This window comes from Strongylocentrotus purpuratus, unplaced genomic scaffold (assembly GCF_000002235.5).
Source record: "Strongylocentrotus purpuratus isolate Spur 01 unplaced genomic scaffold, Spur_5.0 spur5_contig_845, whole genome shotgun sequence".
Lineage (NCBI taxonomy): Eukaryota > Metazoa > Echinodermata > Echinoidea > Camarodonta > Strongylocentrotidae > Strongylocentrotus > Strongylocentrotus purpuratus.
This window is the reverse complement of record NW_022145552.1, coordinates 383,688-410,465: the sequence shown is the minus strand read 5'-3', so window position 1 is coordinate 410,465 and position 26,778 is coordinate 383,688. Positions and strand designations below refer to the sequence as shown.

At 37.7% G+C, this 26,778-nt stretch overlaps 2 protein-coding genes across 2 annotated transcripts in view; one reads left to right on the top strand and one right to left on the bottom strand.

Moving 5' to 3' along the window:
* LOC115926584 (caspase recruitment domain-containing protein 14-like) overlaps nt 1-15,285 on the top strand; it is a 35,395-nt gene extending 20,110 nt beyond the window's left edge. The window contains exons 4-13 of the mRNA XM_030991392.1: nt 1,044-1,246; nt 2,206-2,310; nt 3,504-3,692; nt 4,913-5,068; nt 6,279-6,404; nt 7,052-7,216; nt 8,210-8,257; nt 9,065-9,558; nt 11,510-11,644; nt 12,101-15,285. Coding sequence (XP_030847252.1) covers nt 1,044-1,246; nt 2,206-2,310; nt 3,504-3,692; nt 4,913-5,068; nt 6,279-6,404; nt 7,052-7,216; nt 8,210-8,257; nt 9,065-9,558; nt 11,510-11,644; nt 12,101-12,209 — 1,730 coding nt within the window. The 3' untranslated portion in view covers nt 12,210-15,285. The remainder of the gene's footprint in view (nt 1-1,043; nt 1,247-2,205; nt 2,311-3,503; nt 3,693-4,912; nt 5,069-6,278; nt 6,405-7,051; nt 7,217-8,209; nt 8,258-9,064; nt 9,559-11,509; nt 11,645-12,100) is intronic.
* A 2,860-nt stretch (nt 15,286-18,145) lies between these two features.
* On the bottom strand, nt 18,146-22,750 carry LOC105441318 (ligand of Numb protein X 2-like). The gene is made up of 5 exons (XM_030991387.1): nt 22,621-22,750; nt 21,427-21,535; nt 20,930-20,976; nt 19,780-20,003; nt 18,146-18,710 (listed from the first exon to the last, which is right to left on the bottom strand). The coding sequence occupies exons 1-5, from the start codon at nt 22,692-22,694 to the stop codon at nt 18,400-18,402; spliced, it is 765 nt and encodes a 254-aa protein (XP_030847247.1). The 5' UTR covers nt 22,695-22,750; the 3' UTR covers nt 18,146-18,399.
* Nucleotides 22,751-26,778: the final 4,028 nt, after the last annotated feature.

Sequence of the window (26,778 nt, the reverse complement as noted above, 5' to 3'; positions counted from 1 at the left end):
ACAGAGCTTTGTTGTAGCGATTTGATCACCAGTTGTCGGAGCATGGGTGTCAACAGCCAAACAATTACACGTTTTGCCAATTTTTATCCTCCCCCCTCCCCTCACCCCACCTTTTTTAAAGGCATTTTTCACCATGAATGGTTAACTAGACTTTGTGAACTTTCGTTGTTTTTACTCATGTCTTGGGTGAGGCTAGACAGTTCATCCGTTGCCAGTTCAATTGCATTTGTCCTACCACTTTTCATTTAAAATGCGCAACATCAGTTGGTTAACTTTGCATCAAAAAAATAGTAGACAGTATGTTACTCGGTATTGTTTTTAAAAAAGTAATCTTTTTGCCCAACTCTTTTGAAAGCTTTAACATCAAACACCCATGATCATAGCAAGGGTGGTGGCCCGGGTGGTGGGTAATTGAGGACAAATATTGTGGTCAAGTTGTAGTCGGCACATCTTAGTATGAACCACCACCCATGCCCTGTCCTCCTCTGAAATAATTAGAAAGCGTTTATCTCTTTAAAATTAACATGAACATGACATCACCAACGCTACCTTGTGGCGGGGGTAACAACGTATAGGGCCATGATCATATTTTTTAAAAAAAACACTGAAATTCAAACGTGTTCATCTTCTTATTCTTTCTCGAAGCCCACGACGATCATATCTTGCTATATCTAGTGGAGGCTTGCAGAAAATAGAAGCAGCATTTACTCTTCGACAGTGATCAGTCAAGCTTTACGTCATCTTTGATGCAGGGGGGGGGGGGGGGGTTAACACTTGGTCACAATACAGAGTTCATGATGTATCATGTAGATCAATGGCCGTTTGACATGCAGGCACGTAGCCACGACGGGGGGGGGGGGGGGGGCACGTGCCCCCCTAAATTTCCAGGATCGGTTGCATTTTTTTAGACCCCTTTTTTGACCTCGATCGATTACAATATTATGTGCACCCCCCCCCCCCCCAAACATCAAACTCTGGCTACGTGCCTGATGACATGAATAAACTCAAGTTCAAGCGGCTTCGTCTCCCGTTCTTTTTCCTAGGCCACGACGATCGGATCTCGCTGGATCTGATGGAGGCTTACAAGAAGGAGAAACAGCAGAACATCTCCCTGAGGAGAGAGCTTGAGAAATTCACCAAGACCTATGACAAGGGACTCGAGGAGAAACTCAAGCTGAAGCACGTGAATGAAACCATGAAAAAGCAACTCGACGTGCTACAGTCAGAAACAGGAGAAGTACAAAAGGTAAGACCTCAACCATGGGCGTTTAATTTTTTTCCGGGGCAGTATAGGGGGAGGGGCCCTTTAACCCAAAGCAAACAACAAATATATACTGTGAGTTATTGCAATGTTATGGGGGAACAAACACTCTAGTTCCCTGAGTGGACACAACTAAAATGACTGAATGAGGGTGAATTGTGAAAATATTTTCCGTTTGACACCATGCTGATATTGAATATGACCTCTAAATAGAACCTATTATATTTCTATGTTTGTTTCGTTTTCTTTTCTCCTTTTCTACTGTACATTCCTGTTTATAGGGTTAACGAATTCTACCTTTAAGCCATAGTTGGGTATTATATAGGCCTAGCAGAAGCTAATCGAGGGGAACAAAGTTTGGGGGTCGGGAATAACTTTAATCCCCAAACCCCTTTTTTGATTTTCAATAGAGCTACAAGCATGCATAGAAGACTCGTAAAATCAATATAGGTAAACCTATACGACTATAATTATGATAGACACTTCTGCTAATCTTTCGCTTGCCCTAGTTGCCGTACATCTCACTTTACTGTCAACCTTGGCAATCTCTCAGATAGGATGTAAAATAAAACTCATATGAATAAATTGTAGAGCCTCTGTAATTAACTAATCGGAGACAAACAGCTAAAAAAAAAAAAAGATTTGCGAGTGGAATGTAAAATTTGAGTTAAGTTGACATAATTATATGCATATTGCATGAACAGTTCGATTCATGTGCAGACAATCGGGAGGTTTGAAGAATTATTTCACTGACTGATAATAAAGCATGTGTATCATAGTAAGTAACCAGGGGACCGACTGCTTTAAGTCCTCTCCGATAGACTTGGTTATGAGGATTTAATGCCTTACCAAAGCGCACCAGCGAATCAAATTGGGTTCTACCATTGAACCATCTCGTCACCTCTTTATTACCTTATTTTCCAATTTATATTTATTTTATCCAGTTAAAGGACGAAATCCAGTGGAAGCGATTTCAGATATGTGATCTTCAGGCGAAAGCTTACGAGGCCCAGACGCAGTTGATTTCGTCCAACGATAAACTCAGAAAGGTGAGCGTCTTATTCAAAGCCACACTGCACTACGTATAGCTACATGCGCCCTCTATATAACAAACAATGCCTAATCAGTGCCTGTTGGTCCCCCACGATCCTCTTTTTAAAATGTTAATTGAGAGCTGATTCGATGAGGTAACCACCTGTCAGTGACCTTGCAGGGAGGTCTAATCCCCCTGGCCAAACTAGTACTTATAGGTTTTAAGGGTTATCTTGTGATTTGTTGTGTCAGAGCACGAATGGAGAACCTGAGACTCAGAATAAGAGGGAATTCCGATAGCTCGCAAGTGTATTGGCTAATAAAATATCCACACAGAAGAAAAGGAAGAAGAATTAAGCGGGGCTTATGTAACTTGGTGAAATAATAAATATGTGAAAAGATAGAAAATGGGGCAACGTACGGATAACAGGAGACGAAAAGGAAAATAGATAGGGACCTCACAGTCGACTCAAGTAATGACCACAATGCATGATTATCATTGCTCGCTGTACTTGACATTTTGAACTGTCATATCCAAGGGATGTAGATATGAATTTCTTTCACTCATCTAGTGTCGATGGATGTTGTCAGTAGGATCCCACTGCGTTTATCACATGGCAAATGAAATAAAACTTGACGCAGAATGTGACTGAAGACGTGGTGATTATCTTTTAATGGGAACAAGAGGTTGATAATTTTAAAGAATTCATGGTGGTTTTAATTACCTGCGAAACACTTGTAGTATCCCACATTCAATTATTGTAACCTTTTACAACAAAGTCACTTATATTGAGTAGTAGTAGCTGTAGTAGCAGCAGCAGCAGTGGCAACAGGGGTAGTAGTAGTAGTAGTAGTAGTAGTAGTAGTAGTAGTAGTAGTAGTAGTAGTAGAAGTAGTAGTAGTAATAATAATAGTAGTAGTAGTAGTAGAAGTAGCAGTAATAATAATAATAGTAGTAGTAGTAGTAGTAGTAGAAGTAGTAGTAGTAGTAGTAGTAGTAGTAGTAGTAGTAGTAGTAGTAGTGGTAGTAGTAGTAGTAGTAGTAGTAGTAGTAGTAGTAGTAGTGGTAGTAGTAGTAGTAGTAGTAGTAGTAGTAGTAGTAGTAGTAGTAGTAGTAGTAGTAATAACAGCAGTAGTAGACGCATTATAAGCTTTATTGAAGAAACTTTGTAGCGCAAGATCTTTGATTTTTGTTTTATTTGGGGGTTAGGTGAACCTGGAAAACAATGCCTTAGAGAACAAGGTCCGGGAGGCCCAGGCCAGGCTGACTCTCCAACGCAAGAAATCAACACGGTTAGAGCAGGAGAGATCGACGGACAGGATGCAAGCCAGCGAAACCCTGAGGTCACTCGTCGACCAACTCCATGAACTAGGTCTGGACCGAGCCAAAAAGATGGAGGTAAGGATTTTAATCAGTCCCCTTTTCAGCAGTCCCCTCCATGGCCAACCTGTTTTATATGCCTTTTGTACATTGTAGACCAATTACAAATATATTGTTAAGTTTCATTGTTTTACTATGTACAATGCAATCCCATGTACTTTATTTTATTTTGTTGAAAATGGAAATAAACGCTTTTTAATTTTTATTTTAAATCTTTGACCCAGAGCTTCTCCACCAGCCTCAGCCAGATATATTCGGAAAATACATTTGTCATATATTTTTTAATTGAGGTATAAATTTTATCGACAAAAGCAACCTATCATCTCGGCTTCCATTGATCTAACTCAAAATTATTAGTTACTTTTCAAATATATTCACACATATGCACACACACCCTTACCCACACAGAAATATGCAAGTAACAGTGCCTCAACAAAAACCGTCGCAATAATTAAAATCTACATTAATTAAATATGTTCAAGCCTTTTCCTAAATGTTGTTGAATTTTAACATTTTCAAACATTTTACATAATTTGATGAAGTTCAACTCGAAACGATTAATACTACGGCATCAAGAAATTGATTTGCCGAGGTTTGGTCAGCTCGAAAGTCCAGAAGATGTAGAAAATATAGCCTTGAATTTCTTGAACTATATACGAGCTTCATTGTCTTGACATTAGTTTCACCCGATATTATTTGGTTATCTATTTACAGATCGACATTCGATACATTTCATTAACGATGCTATATAGGACCATTAAAGATAAGGTTGAGTTCTGGGAATAGGTGAAAAATAATTTGTGAGCGTTATCATTGTATTATGCAAGTGTGGAAGAACATCACATAAAAAATGTTCCCTGAAAAGCATGGCTCTTAATTTCAAATGCCTTAATATTCTAAATATGGCACGTAACGTATAATCAGGACAGATTTTTATTCCACATGTTCGTGAAGTCCCATATACATCTTTCTGTGTACATTGCTTGTAACTTAACCAAGACTTGGCCACATTTCTTATCATTTTTGATGATTCCATAACCTTGCAGTACACATTAATACTTATATGCTAGATGATCATCCTTTTCTGATCAATTCCACAACGTTTCTTTCACAATGCAATCGCATGACCAGAACTTAACTTTATCTTTAAACTCTAACTACATATGTATAAGTCTTTTTTTATTCCAAAGTGTGTCTTCAATCACAAACCCATTCGCATATTTATCTGCTGTATTTAGGACAAACCACCAGTGAACAACGATGTACACGATCAGACCAAACTGGATATAATGGTAGCTGATAAGGAAGAGGCCGTGACCAAGTGCGAAGAGACTGTCAATGAGCTAGTCAAAGTACGTAAACAACTCTACGAGGTCCAAGAGGCGAAAACGAAGGTGAGTTCAACAAAGGATAACAAATTTCTCTGAATGATAATACAGTCAAACCTGCTTTAGTGACCACCTGTCTACAAAGACCACATGTCTACAAGGACCACATTTTTTGTTTCCCTTTAAAATGGTTTCTCATTGAAGGAACCTGTCTACAAGGACCACTTTTTGCGTTTCCCTTAGGCGGCTGCTACAGACATGTTTGACATAAAGCACTCATAAGGCCACGCAAGGTGTTCCAAACCAAGGCGCCCTAATATTTACCCGTCTTTAGCTACACTAGCGATTTCGGTGCTGACTGTATATACAAGGAATTACTTCCTCTAGCAAGCCATTTAACGGCTCCGGGTCGTGAATGGCAAATGCCATGACTGAAGATCAGCGTTTTTCCAACCTGGGTGCCGCGAGACATTTTTAGTGAATTCTATTCTAGAAATGACGTGAATTTCGTGGAAACAAAGTTTTAAAAACCGGTATGTGTATTCATGAACAAATAATGTTTTAAAGATATAATGAAGCGGTTTTTTTTCTCAAACAGGATGACTTCAAGGAGAGGAGTGCCTGAAGACCTGGGGGCCGTTTCACAAAACTTGTCATCATGCAGTGACAAAATGACAATTTGTGTTATAATCTACTGAAATCCTTGCTTCTGATTGGTTATCAGCAGATTTGTCACTGATTTTTGTTCTTTGTCATTGAAAAAGGGCTTTGTGAAACGCCCCTCAGGTCTCTGGATTCGGGTGACGCGAAACTTTTATTTGTGTATTTCTTTACTGGGTGCCGTGACTATGGCAAGGTTGAAAACGCTGATGAATATTCAAATCTTGCCAAAGAACAGGACAGTAGTCTTGCTCAAGGGTTCGAACCGTATATCCACTGTGAAACCATTCGATTAGGACACATCCAATCAAATCATAGCGTAAAACAGTATAGAAGAAGCATAATAATCAGTGTGAACATTTGCATACCATATCCAGATTCTAAGCCTCTGATTGGTCAAAAGTTCAGTCATAGAATTTGCTATTGACGGCGATGACATCATAATTTCATAGTAAAAAAGATTTTTTTTTAAATCCCGCCTATATCATCATTTTTATGTGTACGACTAGGACGCAAAGACTGTTGACATATGCGCATGGCAATGAGTGATTCAACTAACTGAATCAAACTGAAACAACTAATTTAAAATTGAATTATCTTATGATTAAAATTGCAGTTAGAGGCCGAGAATGAAGAGTTAGACACAGCTGACACCTTGCTGAGGGATGAACGTGATACGGTGATGGAGCGTCTAGAAATGGCGCAAGAGGAATTGACGCAAGTCAGTGCAGAGCGATCACAGGTGAGCATAAGCTGACGCATGAATTCAGTGGCGTATGAGGTCGATCCCTGACCCACGCCCCGTCCCGTCGAGAGCATAGGAGGAAACATCAGTGAAATCTGCACTTGAGCCATGGGCACGTGTGGCCATCTTTGTACATTCCGACCACTGGTCTGGTATTGCATTATGGGTATGCCACTGGAGTTTCCTCCTCTCGTTATGGGATGTCTAAAATCTCAAAGTATTTTCTTTTCTTTTCTTTTGAAGCTTATTTGATGTTGTGACGTGAATGATCGAAATATCAGAGTAAAACATTTCTTATTTTGTATTTTGTCGTTCCGATATCGTCACCGGGAAGCATGTTTGCATAGTCCTTTAATGAGTACCGAAGTGTGACGTCATACTGGCCAAGTTGTGAAGATTGCTTGTTCCAAACAATTTTGTGCTAAACAATGACTTGGTGATCACACCAGCACCAAAGACTGAATTCGCCTTGCAATACAGCCTGTTGTTTAAATGGTTTTGCGGTGAACCTCATGCCCAGGCTCGATCTGTTGCCATGGTCGTTTTAATAGAACCAGTATCCAGGACGACGAACGAATATGACGTCAGCACTTCGGTACTGCATGGAGATGATCAATAATGACCTTTGACCTTTGAACCCACAGGCCATCTCCGAGAGGAACAGGTCTTTCGAAGAGACAGCTAGGTCCATGCTCGAACGTGATGAGCTGGTAAAAAAACTCAACAACGAGAGGCAAGCGTTTCTCAAGCAAACACGCCAGCTCTTTGAACACAAAAGTAAAGTTCAGCAGCTTAAACGAGATAAAAGGGTAAGACATGCAGGGTCCTGATCTAAGGACTCCTCCACGAGTTGTTTTGGAGGCATTGAGTTAAAGTTAAAGACCAGTTTTGGAAACGCCCCCTTCTCAAAAAATGAAATGGAAGCTTTTATTACCTATCATGTGAACGAATATGTTTTGATAATTACGTAATGATACAAATTTTGCAGAGAAACCGCCTACTAATTGATATATTTGGTAAAATGTTATATCTATTTGGACCTGATAGATATAACGCACGTGTCGCGTAGTCCCATATACATCTTTCTGTGTACAGTGCTTGTAACTGTATCAAGACTGGTTCAAATTTCTTATCTTTTTGATGATTCCAGAACCTTGCAGCATACACCAAAACTTATTTGCTAGATGATCAACCTTTTCTAATCGATTCCACAACGTTTCTTTCACAATGCAATCGCATGACCATAACTGGTCTTTATCTTTAAGACTCAAATATGTGTTGACAATAATGTCCATCAATAATCGGATTGGAGGTAAAATCGTCAAATATTATGTATATGTTTGTCAAATGTATTTATGGTAACTGAATAAACTGGGAAATGTGTAACCATGAAGCTTTACAGGCGCTAAAATTTTACCGAACAAAATTTGACATAATAATTATGTGAATATACTTTCTTTGATGCATAAATATGACTAGGGGCGTGATTTGGTAATGTGATTTCGTTGAAATGACTATTTGACTGATCTTAACTTCCTAGAAAACATATACGGAGATATAAACATAATTAGTAATCGACAAACCGTATTTTTTATCATTACATCGCATTAATAATTATGAATGATTGATGATGGTACAGATAACACAGAATCATTCTGAAGTTCAGATATGCATGTAAAATGTAAATGAAAAGCTTTGATGCAACTGCAGAATGCATTTCAAAATATCATTTATAGAGTGAATACTTCTGTATAAAATATTTAACACCTATTCATAGCTATGATTGATTGTACTCATTTCAGTTACTCCGCCAAGACGGTCATCAATCCTTAACTTTATCAGTGAGCATTGTGAGTATAGGAACTCCTATTCACTCTTAATTCCTCTATCTGTATTTCATTGCCGTTGTTTAATTACTACCAGGGTAGCTCTGTCAGTGTACTAAGCGACTTCTTCAGAGATCCTGCACAACTTGTAGGATACGAGGCGATGAGATTAAAAGATTCAGTACATTATACAGCTAAAGCAAGTTAAGCTTCTTAAAATATGAAACAAACGACCAACATATAAATGCGTATTGAAGTTGCATGAAATGATATCAAAGTTCGAAAGAGATTTGCCGATGATTGTTTTGAGATGATTTTGAACCTAATGTTCTAATCCTATCGTTGCATCTTTATTTTTGGAAATGGTCTTTTTGCATTGATGTTCCTATAATATAGTTCCTATTCATTTACGAGGAATAACTGCTGCGGTTGTTGTTTTTCCGGAGGTTTCACGTCATATATGAACGAGCCTTTATTCATGATTTAGGGATCGTCTGTTTATTTCCCTCATCATCTTGGACAACGGATCCTAATGGCAAGAGAATATTCTGCCCCCATGAATATCCCATATATGCAAAAAATTGCCTCCCTATATACCGAAAGAACCAATCATCTGCCAATAGGAGAGTGTCCCTCTAAAGATGACATTAAGCTATGATAACAAGCCATTAATATCGAATTGAGTTTTGTTATGTTGAATGTCCTTTTCAGAAAGGTACCATACCTTTATATACAATTTTTTCTCAATTTATTTGGAAGTTGTTTACCTAAATGAAAATGTCTCTTGATAAAATCACCTGTAACATATTGACTCCCTTCCCACTCATACAGGATGGCTCAAATGACTCCAAGAGAAGTTCTGGTGCCAATGAAGTCAGTTATCTCGAGGGCGGAAACGCAGGCGCACCGTCAACCGATACCGCCAAACCAACGACGGTGGCGGACGGATCGCCATCAACACAACTCCACACTAAACGTTCCATCAGCCAGATCAATCAATCCGGCTTCGATGCCGACGACGACGATGATTTTGTCGATTACGAATACCCAGTGGGGTGGCGCAAACGTTCTCAGGTGGTGTCGCATGGTGAAATCCCGGCGGCTGTGCGGGAACGGAGGGCTAGCAACGCGTCGAAATCCGACAACCCAGGGGAACTAACCAGTCGACCTGACAGAAACGAGGATCGTGACTCCGGCAATGTATCCGGCATCGACCAGGCCAATGAAAGCTCCGATAGGATCTTGGACTCACTCCCGTGTGATGTTGATGAAAAAATTGGCACGCTGTGGTCCGACTTTGATTATTCCGCATCATCCGGGTCGAGGTAGGTTAACACAACTATAATTTTCTTTCAAATATCATACAGTCCTAATGTCTGCGTTTTGATGATTATTTCTCTGAATAAAGAAAGGGCCCTGAAATAAATGGTGATCCTTTTCTGCTTCAAAGGCTTCCATTTTACCATATGAGCCGAAAAGGAATATTGTCGGCATATTCATCTTTTCTTTTACCTGTATCGCTCGTACTTGCGTTAATTGATATATTTTGGTATTGGCACTGATCCAATTATCCGCGCCATTTACTGGTGTACAATAAACGGGTATTTGATACGCAACACTTTAAGGTCTAATTTTCAACTTCGTTCTAAGAAAAGAAAAGAACAAATCAAATACTATGCCGTCCGAAGAGTATTTACAATGAAAACTGAAGCTGGGAATATCTGTGAGAATCGCGAAGTTACGAATGTAGTCACGAGATTTCACAAAATTGGTACGAGAAACGTAAAGAAGACGATCAACGGAAATTAAGATGGTCGTGTATAATATTATTGTCAAAGAGCGAGGGCGTACGTGTGATCGCAAGTATTGCGTAACAGTGTTTGGCTTCAGGCGCTGGAAAACTAGCTTGTCGTTGAAAGCATCATCGCTTGGAAACATAGGGTGCGTTTATTGACCTAATTTTTTGGCTAGAATCAGGTTTCTCAAACGTCTTTCAGGCAAATTTAGAAGGTGATAAACGAAAAGCCCTTTTTAAAGGTCTTTAGATATGGGCATATCTAAAACGCAAAAAGGTGTGTTCTGAATGTGACATACATCCAGAATCACGTTTCTGAGAGATGATAAACGCAAAGCTGTTTGAACCCCACATACAAATCGGACCACCCAGGTTAATTTCCGGTTCGGAGGCTAAGGCGCCATGTGTTGTGTACAAGCATGTGTGTGTAGTTGACCTCCGAGAAACTGTCTGCTTCCCGGGTCAAACGGCGAAAAAACAGCTGCGCAGACACAAGGCCTTTATTTTGAATCGTGAAGAGACGATAAACGCGACATCCAGCAAATCACTTTCGTATAGTGGGGTTCGATAGTGGGGTATGATAGTGGGGGTACGATACATCTAGTGGCAAGACCCAATAAACGCACCCATAGAGAACACGATTGCGTACACCCCCAAAATTGAACTCAAGGACAATTTAATACCTATATCCAATAGAAATCGTGTTTAGGATTATGTAATGCGTCATTGCAATGTTCGCATATTATTTTCAATGTGAGAGGAGGGGAATGATGTTGAAATTGCCACAGGTTAAATTTACAGAAGTCTTTGCGATCATGTTAATTAAGGAGACCTCCGGTCTCGTGAATTTGATGGCCTGCAGGTATAGATGCGATGACATTTACTTCACAAAGAATGTACACTGTAGTTCGAGCGTATGGCAAGCCGTTTGAATATTAATTTTATTCCTATTTCTTGATATCAAGAAATTATTTTCTGTTGTAAAGCAATGGTAATTCTTGATTATCAAGAAATAGGAATAAATGTTAGAACGGCTTGCCATATACGAGCGTCTGGCTTCAGGGTCGTGAAAAATTGCTGTTAAACAACAAGCAAACAATGTCAAACATTATTATCTACTTTGAAATAAAATTCATTGCTTTGTCTAATTGCAAGAAGGATGTTACTGCCATTGAAAATACGTAGCTCTAACGGCCTCCTTCTGACGATTGCAGACCAAACAAAACATACTAAGCCTATACATTATAATGTGGCCCCTGTAACGTGGATCATAATGGATTAGGTTCCTTTCTATACTGTGATATGGGGGCCTATATTTGTCAGTAATAGCATTGTCTACATACATGTAGATCATTCTTATCATACGTTGCTTTCTGTTCCTTTGTATACAGCTATTTTGATATAATTATAAGACCGAACAAAATATACCAGGGGCGCATAGTGTACATTATCATACACGGTATTTTTTTCCTTGTATGCAGAGATTCGAAACCAGAGGAGAGACGGCCGGAGGAGAGACCAATCTTGAGACCTAGTTTGTCTAGTGGTATGTCTACTGAAGTTAATGTGGGATCTCTGAAGGACAAAAAACGTCGTCCAGGACCTCGTCTTAGCAGGTACTTAACCCCACCCCTCCCTATCATTCTCTTCTCTCTCTCTCTCTCTCTCTCTCTCTCTCTCTCTCCTCTCCGGCGATCTAAGAGTTGCAAAATGCACTTTCTTACTGCAGAAGAGTGGAGATCTAAATTTTAAAGAAGATATATAGGCTCACTTCGTTACGAGTGGAATTCTGATCTGTTGCATAGTTTAATGATTTAAACCAGCCGTCTTTTGATTTACCTACACCTTGACCTTTATTGATTTCATTTCATTGAAAATTTGATAAGCAAGATTATTTTTAGAGAGGTTTAACCTATAGGCCTACGAGAAATTATGACATTAAGAATCATAACAAAGTAAACATTTTCCCAGCTTACGAATGCGGTATATGCACATATGAATATGGGATGTGCACACTTCATGTAAAATAAAACAAGCTAAATTAAAGTCATCGTTTTATATTTTTCTACCAGTTGTGATGTTCCACCATCGAACTACATGGTCGATGTCAAACTTAATAGACGGAGTAAAACACTGGGCAGTTATCCGGATGACCCCCTCCAATCCACTCCGGAACACTGATGAGGACGGTAAACTCGAAACGCAAATCTCAGATCACGTGGTCACAGGGTATTGACCAATCAGGGGCTACGATCACCTCATTAGTACCAAATTAGACACTATTCTATCTAGTTATAAAACCAGTTTACACTGGTGTAACTTAAGTCTGGGAGACACGCCCACATCAATTCACTATTAACACTATCGTGTTCACGCCAAGGCACCCATAATATGTTTATTTTGCAAACGAGTATTATTAAATTTGTCTAACTTCTCTGTATAAACGTTATAAACGATGTAAATATGTTCTTGTTTATTCAGGGCCCCATGGAAGACCACTACTTGTTGGTGAATGGGCTACCCTGTCAAAAGATTAGAAATAAAGGGTCTATGGCATGGGGTCCCTTGGCGTGGCACTAAAGTACTGTGCAAATTATGGCTTTCGTTATAGTTGTGAATGTATACATTTAGGCATCCTCTCAGCCGATGTTTTTATCTTAGAATAGGAAGGTATTTATATTTGAGGTAACTTTATCAAATCTGAAAGATTTGAAATATAATTATCAAATTATGTTATCAAATATAAATGAAAAGTATTGTTGTATAAATATTCGATAAAATCAGGGTTATTATCTTTAGTAGATAAGGTGATAGGAAATAGATTTTTGACAGTCGACGAATTAACAGATACAATTATTTAGTATGATCGTGGTGGGTGGTTATGCATGTGAATATGCCAAAATACGAATCGTTATACAACAAAGATGGAGGCAAATTATATAATATGGTAAACAAGTTTGATAATTTTAATGATTACCAACGTAAATCAATGATATATTCTAATTTGAACTTGAATAGTTTTGGGTTATCAATACATTGTATTACTGTGAAACAAATCTGTACGGAACTCATGAAATTAATTCAAAAATCATCTAAGGCGGTAGATTTCTGGTCCTCTGTAGTTATTTAAATTGAAATATGTTCGTGATAACTACTTGATTCAATTCACTTTAAATTTATGTATAATACTTTACCAACACCTGTTAATTTATTCAAATGGGAACATAAAGAAACGACTTGTGTTGTTATCATAACAAAACTGGTACCACATTTTTTTTTAATGCGAAAATATTTATCCATTATGGAATTTTATTGAAATATTATTATGTATCTCCTTTTGTAGAAATGGTAAATTCTCACTCATTTATGTTGTATATAGTTTTCATGACGGAAAGGAAAATGTTACAAATATTAATTTACTACTTCATTATGCTTTATTTGAAATATATAAAGCAACTGTTGTAAATAAATTTAATAAAACATGTAGCAACAAAAATGATAGGGACATTTTCTTGTTTATGTTAAATACAGACTAGAAGTTGAAGAAGATAAAACTAAGAAAATAGATGCGATTACTACTAATCAGATGAAGATAATTAATGATTACTTATGTTGTATATAGTTTTCATGACGGAAAGGAAAATGTTACAAATATTAATTTACTACTTCATTATGCTTTATTTGAAATATATAAAGCAACTGTTGTAAATAAATTTAATAAAACATGTAGCAACGAAAATGATAGGGACATTTTCTTGTTTATGTTAAATACAGACTAGAAGTTGAAGAAGATAAAACTAAGAAAATAGATGCGATTACTACTAATCAGATGAAGATAATTAATGATTTACATGAAATGCATTTATAATCTGCTTTCAAGTAAATACAGATATATAATTTGATTCTATTTAAACATGTGATGTTTGCTTGTTGTAAATAAGTATGTATGATGTCATTGTAAAAAAACATATTGCCTTAGTTTGAAGATATATAAATTAAAGTTCCATAGCGTTTTTAGAAATTTCTTTTTTGTCTTCAAAATTATGGAAAAGAAAGTTAAGAGTTTGCACAATCTTCGATCATTTGTTTTGCATTGCAATCATTACTTGTAGGTGAATTCTTACTAGCCTAAGTACTCCGTTCAAATAATATGTCTGAGTTTACGTATCACGAGTAAGATAAACAGTATGTTGATTTTTCTGCCGGGATAATACAAGCATCATTAATTCAAAGCTTGTGAAAAGAAAAAATTGTTTACTTTTATTTACTGATTGGGTAATAAAGGGTGTCCCCCATATCACTTTTTTCAAATGGATAATCAAGTGTCCTCATAATGTGCTTGTATGTAAATAGTTTGAAGAAGTAATGAAATATACTATTTCATGCACTTTTATTATGTAGCGGGTAAAGGTTTAATGTATATCTATATTTTTATAAGGTTTGATGATTTACTTGTCAAATAAAATGCTTAAGTCAAAGCTATTTAGTAATTTTGCGCACCTGCGAATATGCCATTTTCGTAACGTACAGTATTTGAATTTCTATAGGTCTGTCTCTCTCAGAATGCCGATTACATACATTTTGCGTTGTTAAGGCGGATAAACATTTGAGTTTGTCCAACCGAGCAACACGTTATATATATATGTAATCTGTATTCTGAATATTGTAATACAGAAATTGTAACAGTTGAATGTAATAGTTCTTGTCTAGGCATTCGACAAAACGGGTATGCATTAAAGTTGGACGAATTACGAGAACTACCTATGGAAACGAAAGCCAAATTGCTGTGGTTCTGATAAAGGATCCATACGACGATCAAGGAGAGGATGGGATAAGCCTTTAAACTATTTTTTATATGACTCTTTATCATCGGATCAGTACATAGTTTTGTATATGAGAAACATTTAATACATGAATCATTAAACAATATATTTGTATCATGGAAATTGCATGTATATTGTTTCAGGAAATAGAATATCATGAGCACTTTTGCGGAAGTTATTATCATTCTATTTTCATATTACCTTAGCTGTTACTGATCAAATTCCCAGTACTAGTGCTACATGTGTGTGTGCGCGCGCGCGTGTGTGGGTGTGTGTATGTGGGTGAGTTTGTGTGTGTATAAATATATATCTATCGCTGCATTGATCCCCATCTTCTGAGAAAAGTGATAAATTACATGTTCTGTTTTCTCTCTTTTACATTTTTAGTCCACGTTTAATCGAAAATGAATAAAGTATAGTAATAATAAACTGTAGTTGCCCGATGCAGGTGTTGTTTGTTTTAGTTTGAATGGCGAAGTCGGAAGATTATTGAGTTTTATGACGGAGTATCTAGTTCAGACCTTCTCCTTTCTCCAAAAAGATTTAGATGTACTATTTTCGACACTACATGTGTTTAGATTTCAAGAAGTCCTTATAAAATCATTTCAAAGGATGGCCTGAATCAGGATTGTATGTGTGTCATTGTTTGGTTAGTGACTAGGTGTTGACACGGACTTGGAATTCCTTTGAAATAAATTCCTTTTAAAATATGGATGATATCGATACGATATGCTAACAGCAATAAAGCTTGCGTTATATCAATCATGGGCCCCGTCTTATAAAGATTTGAGATTGATCCAATACAAGCCCTCCAATCAACCGCAAGTTTGCGGTCCTCTTTCTCTTATGTACACAGCTGTATTTGATATAAACCACAAATAAGTTGCGATTAATATCAACTCTTCCGATTCACCAAAATTATATGAAATTGAGTCTTGCCGGAAGCCACATGCTTTGTACGCACAAATGTACTATGAAATTTGATCCAAACACTTCATCTAATTAATTTCATATTTCGAATATGAGGATATTTGAAGAGCAGTCCTTTTCTTCTGAGATGTCTTATATGAAATTCTTCCATACTATCACAAAAATAGTGGCAGAGCTCACACATTTCGCCTTTCCTGGAACTCAATCTTCTCATAATTATTTTCTCAGACTTTCAGGGATGTTCTTCTTTCTCTCTCCGTCCTTTCTCAATCCCGCCTGGTCTACCGCCCGCTCAATTCCTCTTTTGTTTCTTGCTCCTAACTTCTCTCTCTCTCTCTCTCTCTCTCTGCTTCTCATATACTGATTCTCTCCAACGAATCTCAAACAGTTAAACCTGTCAAATCGGATCACATCCGAGTATTAAAAGAAAATGTGTGCTCCTCCTCCACCCCTGTGGCTTACTTACATATAAACCACAAAAACCAAAGCCACCGCTCCACCACAAAAAAAAGAAGAAAAAAAAGTGGAATCTGAAAGCACAATCCTGACGAAAGTTGCTGTCTGTGTGTGTGTGTGTGCGACTGTACGTGTGTGTATGTTGTTTTTAATGTAATGTATGATCGTATTACTTCATACTCTTGGTGCGTGGGTAGATGGGCAGAAATCAATCTCACATTGGCGTCTCTGGTTGCTAAACCTGACTGCTAAGGTCAAACAACCTTTTTGTTAATAACTTAGATGGTCTAATCTAGTGGGTGAAAAAGGGCAGACCGTTTCGCGACAAGCTTCCAGACTATTCAAAAGATACGTCAAATGTTTTGTTTTAAATGTTTTTTACCCAACTATGCCAGAAAGGGAGTCCTTGAAATGTCTGAAAGCCCCTAAAAGGACTGTTCTGGGGATATGCCAGGCAGTTCTCATGGTTACCTGCAAAGCAGCAATGCATTCCTTGATTATAGCCGATTTTATGCTATTGCATTTTCTGTGGTACACGGCATATATTTCTGGGCCAAGGGTAGAAATTGTACCCAGAAAAAAGTTCATTATTGTGTGGAAGTTCCTATTCCTATATTCACGTCAGTTTGGGGGCAAAAGTTGTAAAATAAGAAAAAAGGGGGATATAAAATCCCAAATGCAAATGATTTCATTCCCAGACATTACATGCAAGACCATAACTGCACTGCAGTATTTATTAATTTGGTATAAAATATTTTTATGTTGACATCTGTACAATAATATAGTGGTTCAAATTCAAAATTTAAAAAATTATCCATTTATCAAAATGTGCTTTCATGACATAATATATTCATTGTACAATTTTACAAATCGATCATAAAATTTGATATATCCTCTTCAATTTACATAAAGGTTTCAACATTTGTCCACATTTCTAAATGTTTGTTGCTTTGCTCCGGTCCCTAGCATATTTACATGTAGTTGTTAGGATCACTACCAACACAGGATGAAATCAATAAAAAGCACTTTAAAACTTCAAAGGTTCAACCTTCTGTATAAATCCTAACTTTCCACTGCCTTGCAAAATTATCAAATATATTCTTTTCACAGTGTTAGTTAACATTGTCATTATTGCTTAATTTAATGGAATTGAAAGGGGGGTTAGGTACCATAATATGTATGTTTATTCGATGGGAAGTGGTCTTTTCTATAACTGACATTGCATCTGTGCAAATTCATTAAAATTAATGCTATATTTTTCTGTCACATATCTACAGTATCTGTACATGAGTAGGGTTGATGTAACTGATTATGAATCAATAATTCCATTCCTGATTTGCTGAACCTTTTTGGCACACTCATGTTGTATCAAAAACTTCTTATATAATCAGTATACATACAAGGAGAAGTAACGTCTTGACTAGTTGATTTTTTTTTCTTCTAGTATAATGATATGACGGTATTATGATATGACAATATGTTAAGTATATATGTATAAAATAATAAGAAGAAGAAGAATCTAGTTTTACATCTATACCGGTAGTGCTTTAAAAATGATAATATCTACACTTTAAAGACATTATATATATACAATGGGCAATGTTAACCATACACATTCTTTACAAGAAAATTAAAAAACCTCCATGAGGTTAGGGCACAAAATATGACAACGTCCATGTTAAGTTGGTATGAGATCTTCTACTACAAAGATGAAATCATCTGTTGCAGATTTGTATGCAATTAAGATATATATACATAGTGCCCTACCAGAATAATTCCTGTTTCACTTGCTTCTCTTCAAAATATTTGCTTAACATGATTTCCTTTTTTTACCCGCGCTACATGGGCATCACATTTATATATTTAATAAACTTGGGTCTACAATAATAATAATAATAATAATAATAATAATATTTAATTTTTATATAGCGCTTAATACAAATGTCTCTAAGCGCTTTACAAATTACTATTAACCCGGTCATTGGATTCAGTGCTATGCCTTTTAAGCTAAACTAAATTTGAGCAAACATTGTTATGGTCGATAGGAGACAAAGTCTCTCCCAAAAAAAAAATTTCCTCAACCCCACGGAATGATAACCCATCAATTATCTAAATAATTCATCACTCAAAATAAATTCAATCAATTACTGACGGACCTGTGTTCAAGGAGAATCAAGGATTATGACTACATCACGTTCGGCTTTCCGTCTGGTTCTTGATTTTGTCGCTTTAGCTGCCACTGATGATGATGATGATGATGACGATGACGATGACATTGAGGAGGAGGGCAATGTTGATGATGATTGTTTAGTACCGTCATCGAACATGGAGCAGAGGAGGTCTCGCTGACCACCACCTTTGACGAAGAGTCTCATCTTAAGCGACGGTTTTGCAGGCGTAGGTAACTTGTCATCATCTGGTACCAGAGGTGACAGGACATTCTCTGCAGATGGAGGTCCGCTACTTTCTACTTCTGTAAAATAACAAAAAGAGAGAATTGTAGCACTCTATACCATATAAAGGGTTCCTTGAGGTTATCACAAAGAGAATGAGAGCAGTTTTTCCCAAAGAGCTGACAAGAATAATAACATTTGGGGTAAATTTAAAAATTCTTCATTTTTATTCAAATCTGGTTTCTGGTTCACAAGCCACTAATGATGACGTCTTTTGCATGGTCATGTCATTCATGTATAACTCCTTGCAATGGAATTGACCAGTACCTTTAAGTTTAAAGTGACTCAGGAACATTGTCGAAGATTGATGAGAAAACTGCGTAATTTTTGTATGAAATGTTACTTATTATATTCCCTCTACTGTACTAACCCTCTAACTTGTACAAAATCATGAACAAATTCTCAAACCACAAAGATATTTATGGTTTTCTTTGAAGGCGTCACTGTGCGACACCCTCTAACAGTTAATTCTCCCAAACATTTTTGAATTTTCACAACCATTTTTCTATGAATATAAGACAGGCTTTTAAAAATCATTCAACACTTAAATGTCTGGAATGGTATAATAGAGCCAATTCATTGCTTTGTGGCGATTTTACATTCCCCTTAAATGTAATCAAACTGAAATAATATAGTTGGTGGAATAAAAGAATCAATCAGATCATTTTTTTTGTTATTTTATTAGATCATTATAAATGGTCCATTTTCACTCAAACTTTCAGATAATTTTTAAGTGTACATCTAGCCGTGAAATCACTACCTTAGCACCATTTTCTCCCATCTGAACAATGTTACCAAGTCCCTTAAACATACATGCCAACATTTGAAAATCAGAAATCTGTACAAATTATGCTATTTAAAAAAAAAAGAGGAACAATCCTAACTCTCCTATTCAATACTACAGACAAATTTGTACAGGAAGAGGAACACCTGCATTAAAATGATAATTATCTTCTCCCAAAAAGAGGAATGTTCCTCTTTAATCTGAACAGTTGGCATGTATGCTTAAAACAAGCATTTGCACATTTGCAGAATGAAATTCATATTATTTGAGGGAGTGAGAGTGAGGCCCGATGAGAACAGACATACCTGGAGTAGTTGGTTGTATTTCGTTTAGGATGTTCTTCTCCTTGTGAAGAAAAGAGGGGAGGTTACCAGGGTTGAAAGCGCAAGACTTGCGATGCAGTGAGATTGTATCCAGCTTGCCTACGTACTCGCATCCCTTCCGACGAAAAGGGCAAGCCACCGTGTGATCACCAACCACGTTAGCGATGATGAAGTCATAATGTAAGTCTGAACGTCTCAAGGGACGCCTGCAAGAAAAACAGGATTAAAAATGATTTGAGATTTAAAAACAAGTTAATCCACAGATGTATGGATTAACCTTAAACAGGCCTGTTGTTACAATGAGGTGTGGAGCAAAGCTTGGAGTAATATCCCCCATTTAATTTCCGTCGGTCAAAAAATGTGTAGCTGCCATTTCTAAAACTTTTACATTAGGACTTTCACTCTTTAAAATTAGTTATCCCTGTTTTTGTTAAATATTAAAATTTGAGATCTTCATGGTTCTCCCTTTTTCTTGCTTATTTCCTCTCTGTTTGCAAACTTATGTGCAATTTGTATTTGTGAAGGTTTGTGTTTGTGAAGGTTGTGTGTGTGTAAGGGGGAGGGTAATGATACCCCCCCCCCCCCCTCAGTTTCTAATAATTCTGGTTGTTCTGGGGTTCTTTGATACGTATCGATAAACATTACAGATCAATGACTGTGATATGACATTCTCTACTGGAAAAAGAATCCACTATCATATTTGACTTCATGGGGGTGTTTCACAAAGGTCCCAAGTCAAACTTAACTATAAAATATATTCAAAAGCAAAAATTCAAGTAATTTAGAATTTTCATAAATTCCACATCAAGAACATGAAATCTCCTAGAAAATAGGGATATTTATGCCTTTAAAATAACTTTTACAAAAAAAATCAAAGATGCTAACAGCTTTCCATAATTGTTCAGTCCAACATAGAGATACCGGTAAGTTCAACTTAGGACCTTGTGAAACACCCCCCATCTCCTTCAATCAATCATGACCTTACAGTAAAATGGTAATTTCATGTTATAGATAGATACAAACAATGCATGATAAAATTTAAAAAAATAATTGCATCAAGATTGGAGAAGCATTAGATTTGTATGATATACATTGCATATCAAGCCAATTTGTGTGTTACAAGGGCCTTTACCTGTCTTCTGGGCAGTTCTTCTTGTGTTTCAGCCATGTGTAGATACACTGAAACAGAGAAAATAAAAAAACCTGAAGTGACTGTAAAGAATAAGTACTTATTAATCAACTGACACCATTTGGTGATCTCAAATCTTACAACACTTAAAATGGTCCTATATGCTGGTACTGTTTGTTTTTGTTCTGCTCCTTTATCTTTGTACAATATACATCTACCTATTGTCAAGAAAATTTCTCCTTTTATTCTAATAAACAAACAAACAAAATCTGTATGGTTTACGACCTGGCACCCACCTCAACCATCTGTAAGCTATTTAAGGTTAAAATTCATAGGTTTGTATCAACTACAAATTACTACATGCAGTTTGCCTACACTTCTTTAATTTAACCTTACATAAAATAAAAATTATATTTCCGTTTAATGCCTGTTTCAAAAACCAATGTTTTGATACATCATCTTCAAAACTGATGAAAATTCCTGTATCAATTTAAACCCACCTCTTTACAAAAGCTATGACCACAGGGGGCTCTCTGAGGCTCTGTGAATACTTCTTGACAGATGGAGCAAAACAGATGGCGACTCACAGCCTCTGGGTCCAAGAAATATCTGGGGGAAATGAAAATATCATAGATCTTCTGATATTTACTGCAACACATGCTTTAACCAATGCCAACTTTGAGCCACCACCGGCATTCCAAATAAAAGTAGCAGCAGATCACCAAGCTAATGACAGATGTATTAAGTTAAGAGAAAACAGATGTGACAGCACGATAGAGCCCGAGGCTGAGCTGAGCCGAGTAAGGAGACGATTACCATGAATACATAGTTAGACACATCAGTCATCACAAAAAAACCAACAACAACAAAATGAACTATACAACAATATTATCTATCTATCTATCTATCGACATCAATTATTAAATATTTACAAATATGACTAAACCTAGACCAAAAATTTCTGTCTCTTTCGTTGGTTAGCCTCTTCATTGGGTAGGGTGACTAGGGTCGGCTCCTCTCTTTGGACAACATTTGCACAGGAGACCCTACGGTCGGCTTCTGTGTCTAAGTAAAGAGAGGAGCCGACCCTACCCAATTCCAAATAAGAGGCTAACAAACAAAAGAGACAGAAATTTTCAGTCTAGTCTCTAGACTATCCCTTGGGGCCCGTTCCTAGAAACCGTCATAAGTCTAACTTCTTGACTATCCCATTGAAACGCGTGTTAATTCTATAACACACGTTTCAATGTGATAGTCAAGAAGTTAGACCTATGACGGTTTCTAGGAACGGGCCCCAGATCCATAGACCTATGCTATGTAGAATCTATCCGATCTTGATCATAAAATAAATGAAAATGCCCATTCTCCGTTATTTCTCCTATTCTTCATTCATCTCAGACTTTTTCTTTCTCATCCACACAAGTCTACCCCATTAATGCCGCTTTGCTCGCTCCGCACGGCCCGGCAGCATCGGGATCTGACGAATCAGACTAGATAGTACCCCCGTGTCTATGATGGCGCGGCTGCACGGCAAAAAGTGCCACTCACTCCAGTCCGTTTTGCCCGAGTGCGTTATTTTCCTACATAGGCCTAGATGTAAACGTGTGGGATAACCTAATAAATTGCTCCTAAATAAATCACATTTTAAAGGGTAAGAAGTATATATAATGAAGTAAACTGAAACCTCCGCATACCTTTTGTTTTCTTGATCCTCCCTGTCTTCAGGTGAAGTTAAAATATTGCTAAAAGACTTTCTTTTCCGAGACATTGCTCCCTTGATCTTGACTCTTGTCGTACTTTTAAATTAACCGCCTATGATACACAAGAGGGCAGCATAGCAACTGAGTTGAGACAAATGAAGATTAAACATTTTTGTACATTTCATCCCTAAATTGTGAAAACCAAAACATTATAAGTTTCTTTAACCCTTTAAAACTCGAGGACAACAAAAAAACAGTACAACCCCAATCATCAGGTGTTTAGCACAAAAGACAGCTTAGACGGTACAACTGCGATGATGAAATGAAAATGTACATAGAGAAAGGGGGTGAGAGAAGGGCAAGGAAGAATGAGAGAAAGAGAGAGAGAGAGAGAGAGAGAGAGAGAGAGAGATGTGGGTGAGGGATATTTCTGTTATATGGGTGGCATTCAATAATTTTATTTTACTTTTATTCAATAAGCCTTAGCATTATGAGACCATACAAATCAAAACGTTGGTGAAGTACAGTTAACCAGGCGCGGATCCAGGATTTCTTAGGGGAGGGGGCCCAACTTTTTTTTTTTTTGCTCCCGAAAATTTGAAAATCGCGCCGGCCGAAAAGTCGCTCAGTGGGGGGGGGGGGGGGGTACAAAATTGTGCTCTGTACAGAGCTCAATTTTTTTTTTTTTTTTTTTTTTTTGCTCCCGAAAATTTGAAAAACGCGCCGGCCAAAAATTCGCTCAGTGGGGGGGGGGGGGGGGGGGGGGGGGTAGTGAGCACATTTTTTATTTTTTTTTATCCTCAAAAAAATTTCAATTTGCACCCCCCCCCCCCCCCCTTGAGCGCCAGGGGGGGGGGGGGCCCAACCCCCCAAAATCGTAAAAATCACGTGATTTTACATGATTTTTTTCTCAAGGGGGGGGGGGGGCCGGGCCCCCCGGGCCCCCCCCCCCCCTGGATCCGCCACTGCAGTTAACCCTGAGTATACCGACGCAACCGAAACCGAAACCGAAACAGAAACAATGGGGAGGGGAGCAAGAGTTTCACTAGATCGAGGGTCATTAATAATTGCTTGACACTTGTCCAACGTAAGCACCATGCAGAGGGAGGTGATGGGCGTAAAGGGAAATACGAGCGGCTCATGCACCCCCTTTGAAACTAAAGTGGCATACCTTTAGAACACACGTCTCAAAATGTGCCACCCCTCCGGCCCTCCCCCTTTACATCGTATTGTTATTATCTGCAATTTTTCAAGCCTTTTTTAAAATTTCATTTTCTTTTAATTTCTTTAAAGTTTAGTTGTGCACTTCATTTCATTTTATTTATTTCAACACGGATCACTGTTCATGATTCACTTGTAAAAAGTTCAAAAGACGGTTAGTGACTAACTTTAAGCATTGGGGAATACTGTTGGAGGGGAGGGGGCAGTTACCCCCCCCCCCCCCATTAAAATTTAAATGTGATTTATTTCTAATTCGGTACCAGTGACTTATAATTGTTGCTGAAATGACATGATTTCCGTGGGTTTTTTTCTTCTGCCCCCTAAAGTTTTTGCTCAATACGCCACTGGATAGCAGAAGAGCGAAGATACGGAGGAAGATTGTTTCACAATGATTAGATCTATCGTCCAGCACAGAACGTATTTGCAGACTCTCAAATAGATGATTACATGCTGATTATCACTTCTTGAAAATAAATCGACACAACATTTTTCATTCTGACATATTCATATATTCATTTCAGTCCATAACCATCAACAATGATATTGTAAGAGTACGATAACTGATTTTCACCATCCTTTCGTTTGAACGTTTAGGGTACCCTTTTTATGGTTTTTGTGAGATCAGTGCTTAAAAATCACCCCTTTTTAAAAAGACACCCTTAATTTCGACGCCTTTTTGGACAAGGGTGCGTAGCTAGTCATATAAATTTGGAGTGACCCCCCCCCCCCCCCCCCCCGCCCTTCCCTCGGCCCCTATGTCTCGGCTCCTCTACTCGCCGATAGTATCGTCATCAATGATGTCATCATGAGATGTCTAGTTCTAGCTCTTTGTGAAACAGTTCAGGTAAATCAGAGACATCATGTACGCTAAAAGAGAAGCGTTTTGGGAAGCAGTGGAGAGTTGTCAGCCGGACGTAATTATTGCCAACGAAACCTGGCTAAAACCAACATTGTTGAACTCAGAGATGATGCCACCAGGTTACAATACACCCATCAGGAAAGACAGACCCGATGGATATGGAGGCGTTCTTCTTGCCACCAAGAATGATCTAGTCGACTGCGAAGTTGAAGTAAAGTCTGACTGTGAGATCATTGCAACCAAGATCCAGCTCTATGGCCAACAACCGCTCATTAGTGTCTGCCTACCGACCTCCTAAAAATGACCTGGTTTATGCTCAGTCCCTGTGCCAAGCAATCCGTCAGATTATCGTTAGTAATCCATCTGCAGTAGTCTGGGTCAGCGGGGATTTCAACCTTCCTGACATAAATTGGAAAACCGCGGCTGTAGATGGTCACCAGTACACCGCTGCACTCAACAACTGCTTCATATCTACATTCAACGATGTTGGGCTGTCACAGACTGTCGACTTTCCAACGCGAGGGAACAGAACACTCGACCTCTTTCTCACGAATAGACCAACACTTATCAGCAAATGCGTACCTTTGCCAGGAGTCGGTGATCATGACATGATCCTCGCAATATCTGATGTACGTGCCAAGAAACTGAAACCAGTCCGTCGGAAAATCTTTCTATGGAGAAAGGCTGATTTTGATTGCATCAAATCAGAAATTCTGTCTTTTGGGAAGTCATTTGTCGAATCAAATTCCACCAACACCAATGTGGATGATATGTGGGAACAAATATCTTGCGAGCTCCACAAGGTGCTTGACACCATGGTTCCTTCCAAGTTTTCTTCTCCACGCTTTAGTCAACCATGGATAAATCAACATCTGAAAACCCTATCCAGGAGAAAGAAACGAGCGTACAAAAGAGCACGCAAGTCTCGTAGGCCAACGGACAGGGACAGATACAAGAATCTCAAGAAAGTCATGCAGAAAGAATGCAGATCTGCCTACCATTCATACATAAACGACATGCTTTGTGAAGAAGCCCAGGACCAAAATCCAGTTGAAACCAATTGGAGCAAAACCAATTGAAACCAGTTGCCAACTGGTTTCAATAGGGAAATTGGAACAACTGGTTCCAATTGAAACCAGTTACCAACTGGTTCCAATTGAAACCAGTTGAAACCAATTGCCAACTGGTTCCAATTGAAACCAGTTGAAACCAATTGCCAACTGGTTCCAGTTGCCTAATTGGTTTCAACTGGAACCAGTTGTTCCAATTTCCCTATTGAAACCAGTTGGCTTCAATTGGTTTCAATTGGTTTCAACTGGTTTCAATTGGTTTCAATTGGATCCAATTGAAACTTACAGTTGGCATAAACTTAATTAGTTATAAGTTAATTAGCTCTTGCACTAATTATCGCTCATGTCAACGAAGAAGCATTACTATATGTGTCTACATTAAGTACAATGTAAAGGGCATCATAATATGCAGACCATATAATGTACTTACAAGGAAGGCATTGCCATTATATATTTTTGTATTTGATGTATTTTGTACATGGTTAGTGTTTTATTAATCAACTTTTAATCTGTGTAATTACAAAAATATGTTACTAATGAACATGCTTATCATTGCTAATTAATCTTTATATTTATCTAAAACAAATGCATTACTTGCAAATGAAAATTAATTGATAAGTACATTGTAAATCAAAATAAATTACATAAAACATTGATCTGCACACAAGCAGATAATATGCAAATTAACTGGTTTCAATTGGATCCAGTTGGGTAACTGGAAATATTTCCAATTGGAACCAATTGTGCAACTGGAAATGAATTCTAACTGGAACCAGTTGGGTAACTGGAAATTACTTCTAACTGGAAATGAATGCTAACTGGAACCAATTGGGTAACTGGAAATGAATTCTTACTGGAACCAGTTGGGTAACTGGAAATTACTTCTAACTGGAAATGAATGCTAACTGGAACCAGTTAGGTAACTGGAAATAAATTCTAACTGGAAATGACTTCTAACTGGAACCAGTTGGGTAACTGGAAATGACTTCTAACTGGAAATGA

What these genes read in the sequence shown, in the direction of transcription:
- LOC105441318 (XM_030991387.1), bottom strand. Translation starts at nt 22,694, where the DNA reads ATGTCTCGGAAAAGAAAGTCTTTTAGCAATATTTTAACTTCACCTGAA. An exon ending in GAGGATCAAGAAAACAAAAG is followed by an intron (nt 21,536 to 22,620) that starts GTATGCGGAGGT and finishes CATTTCCCCCAG; the next exon opens with ATATTTCTTGGACCCAGAGG. An exon ending in GTCATAGCTTTTGTAAAGAG is followed by an intron (nt 20,977 to 21,426) that starts GTGGGTTTAAAT and finishes TCTCTGTTTCAG; the next exon opens with TGTATCTACACATGGCTGAA.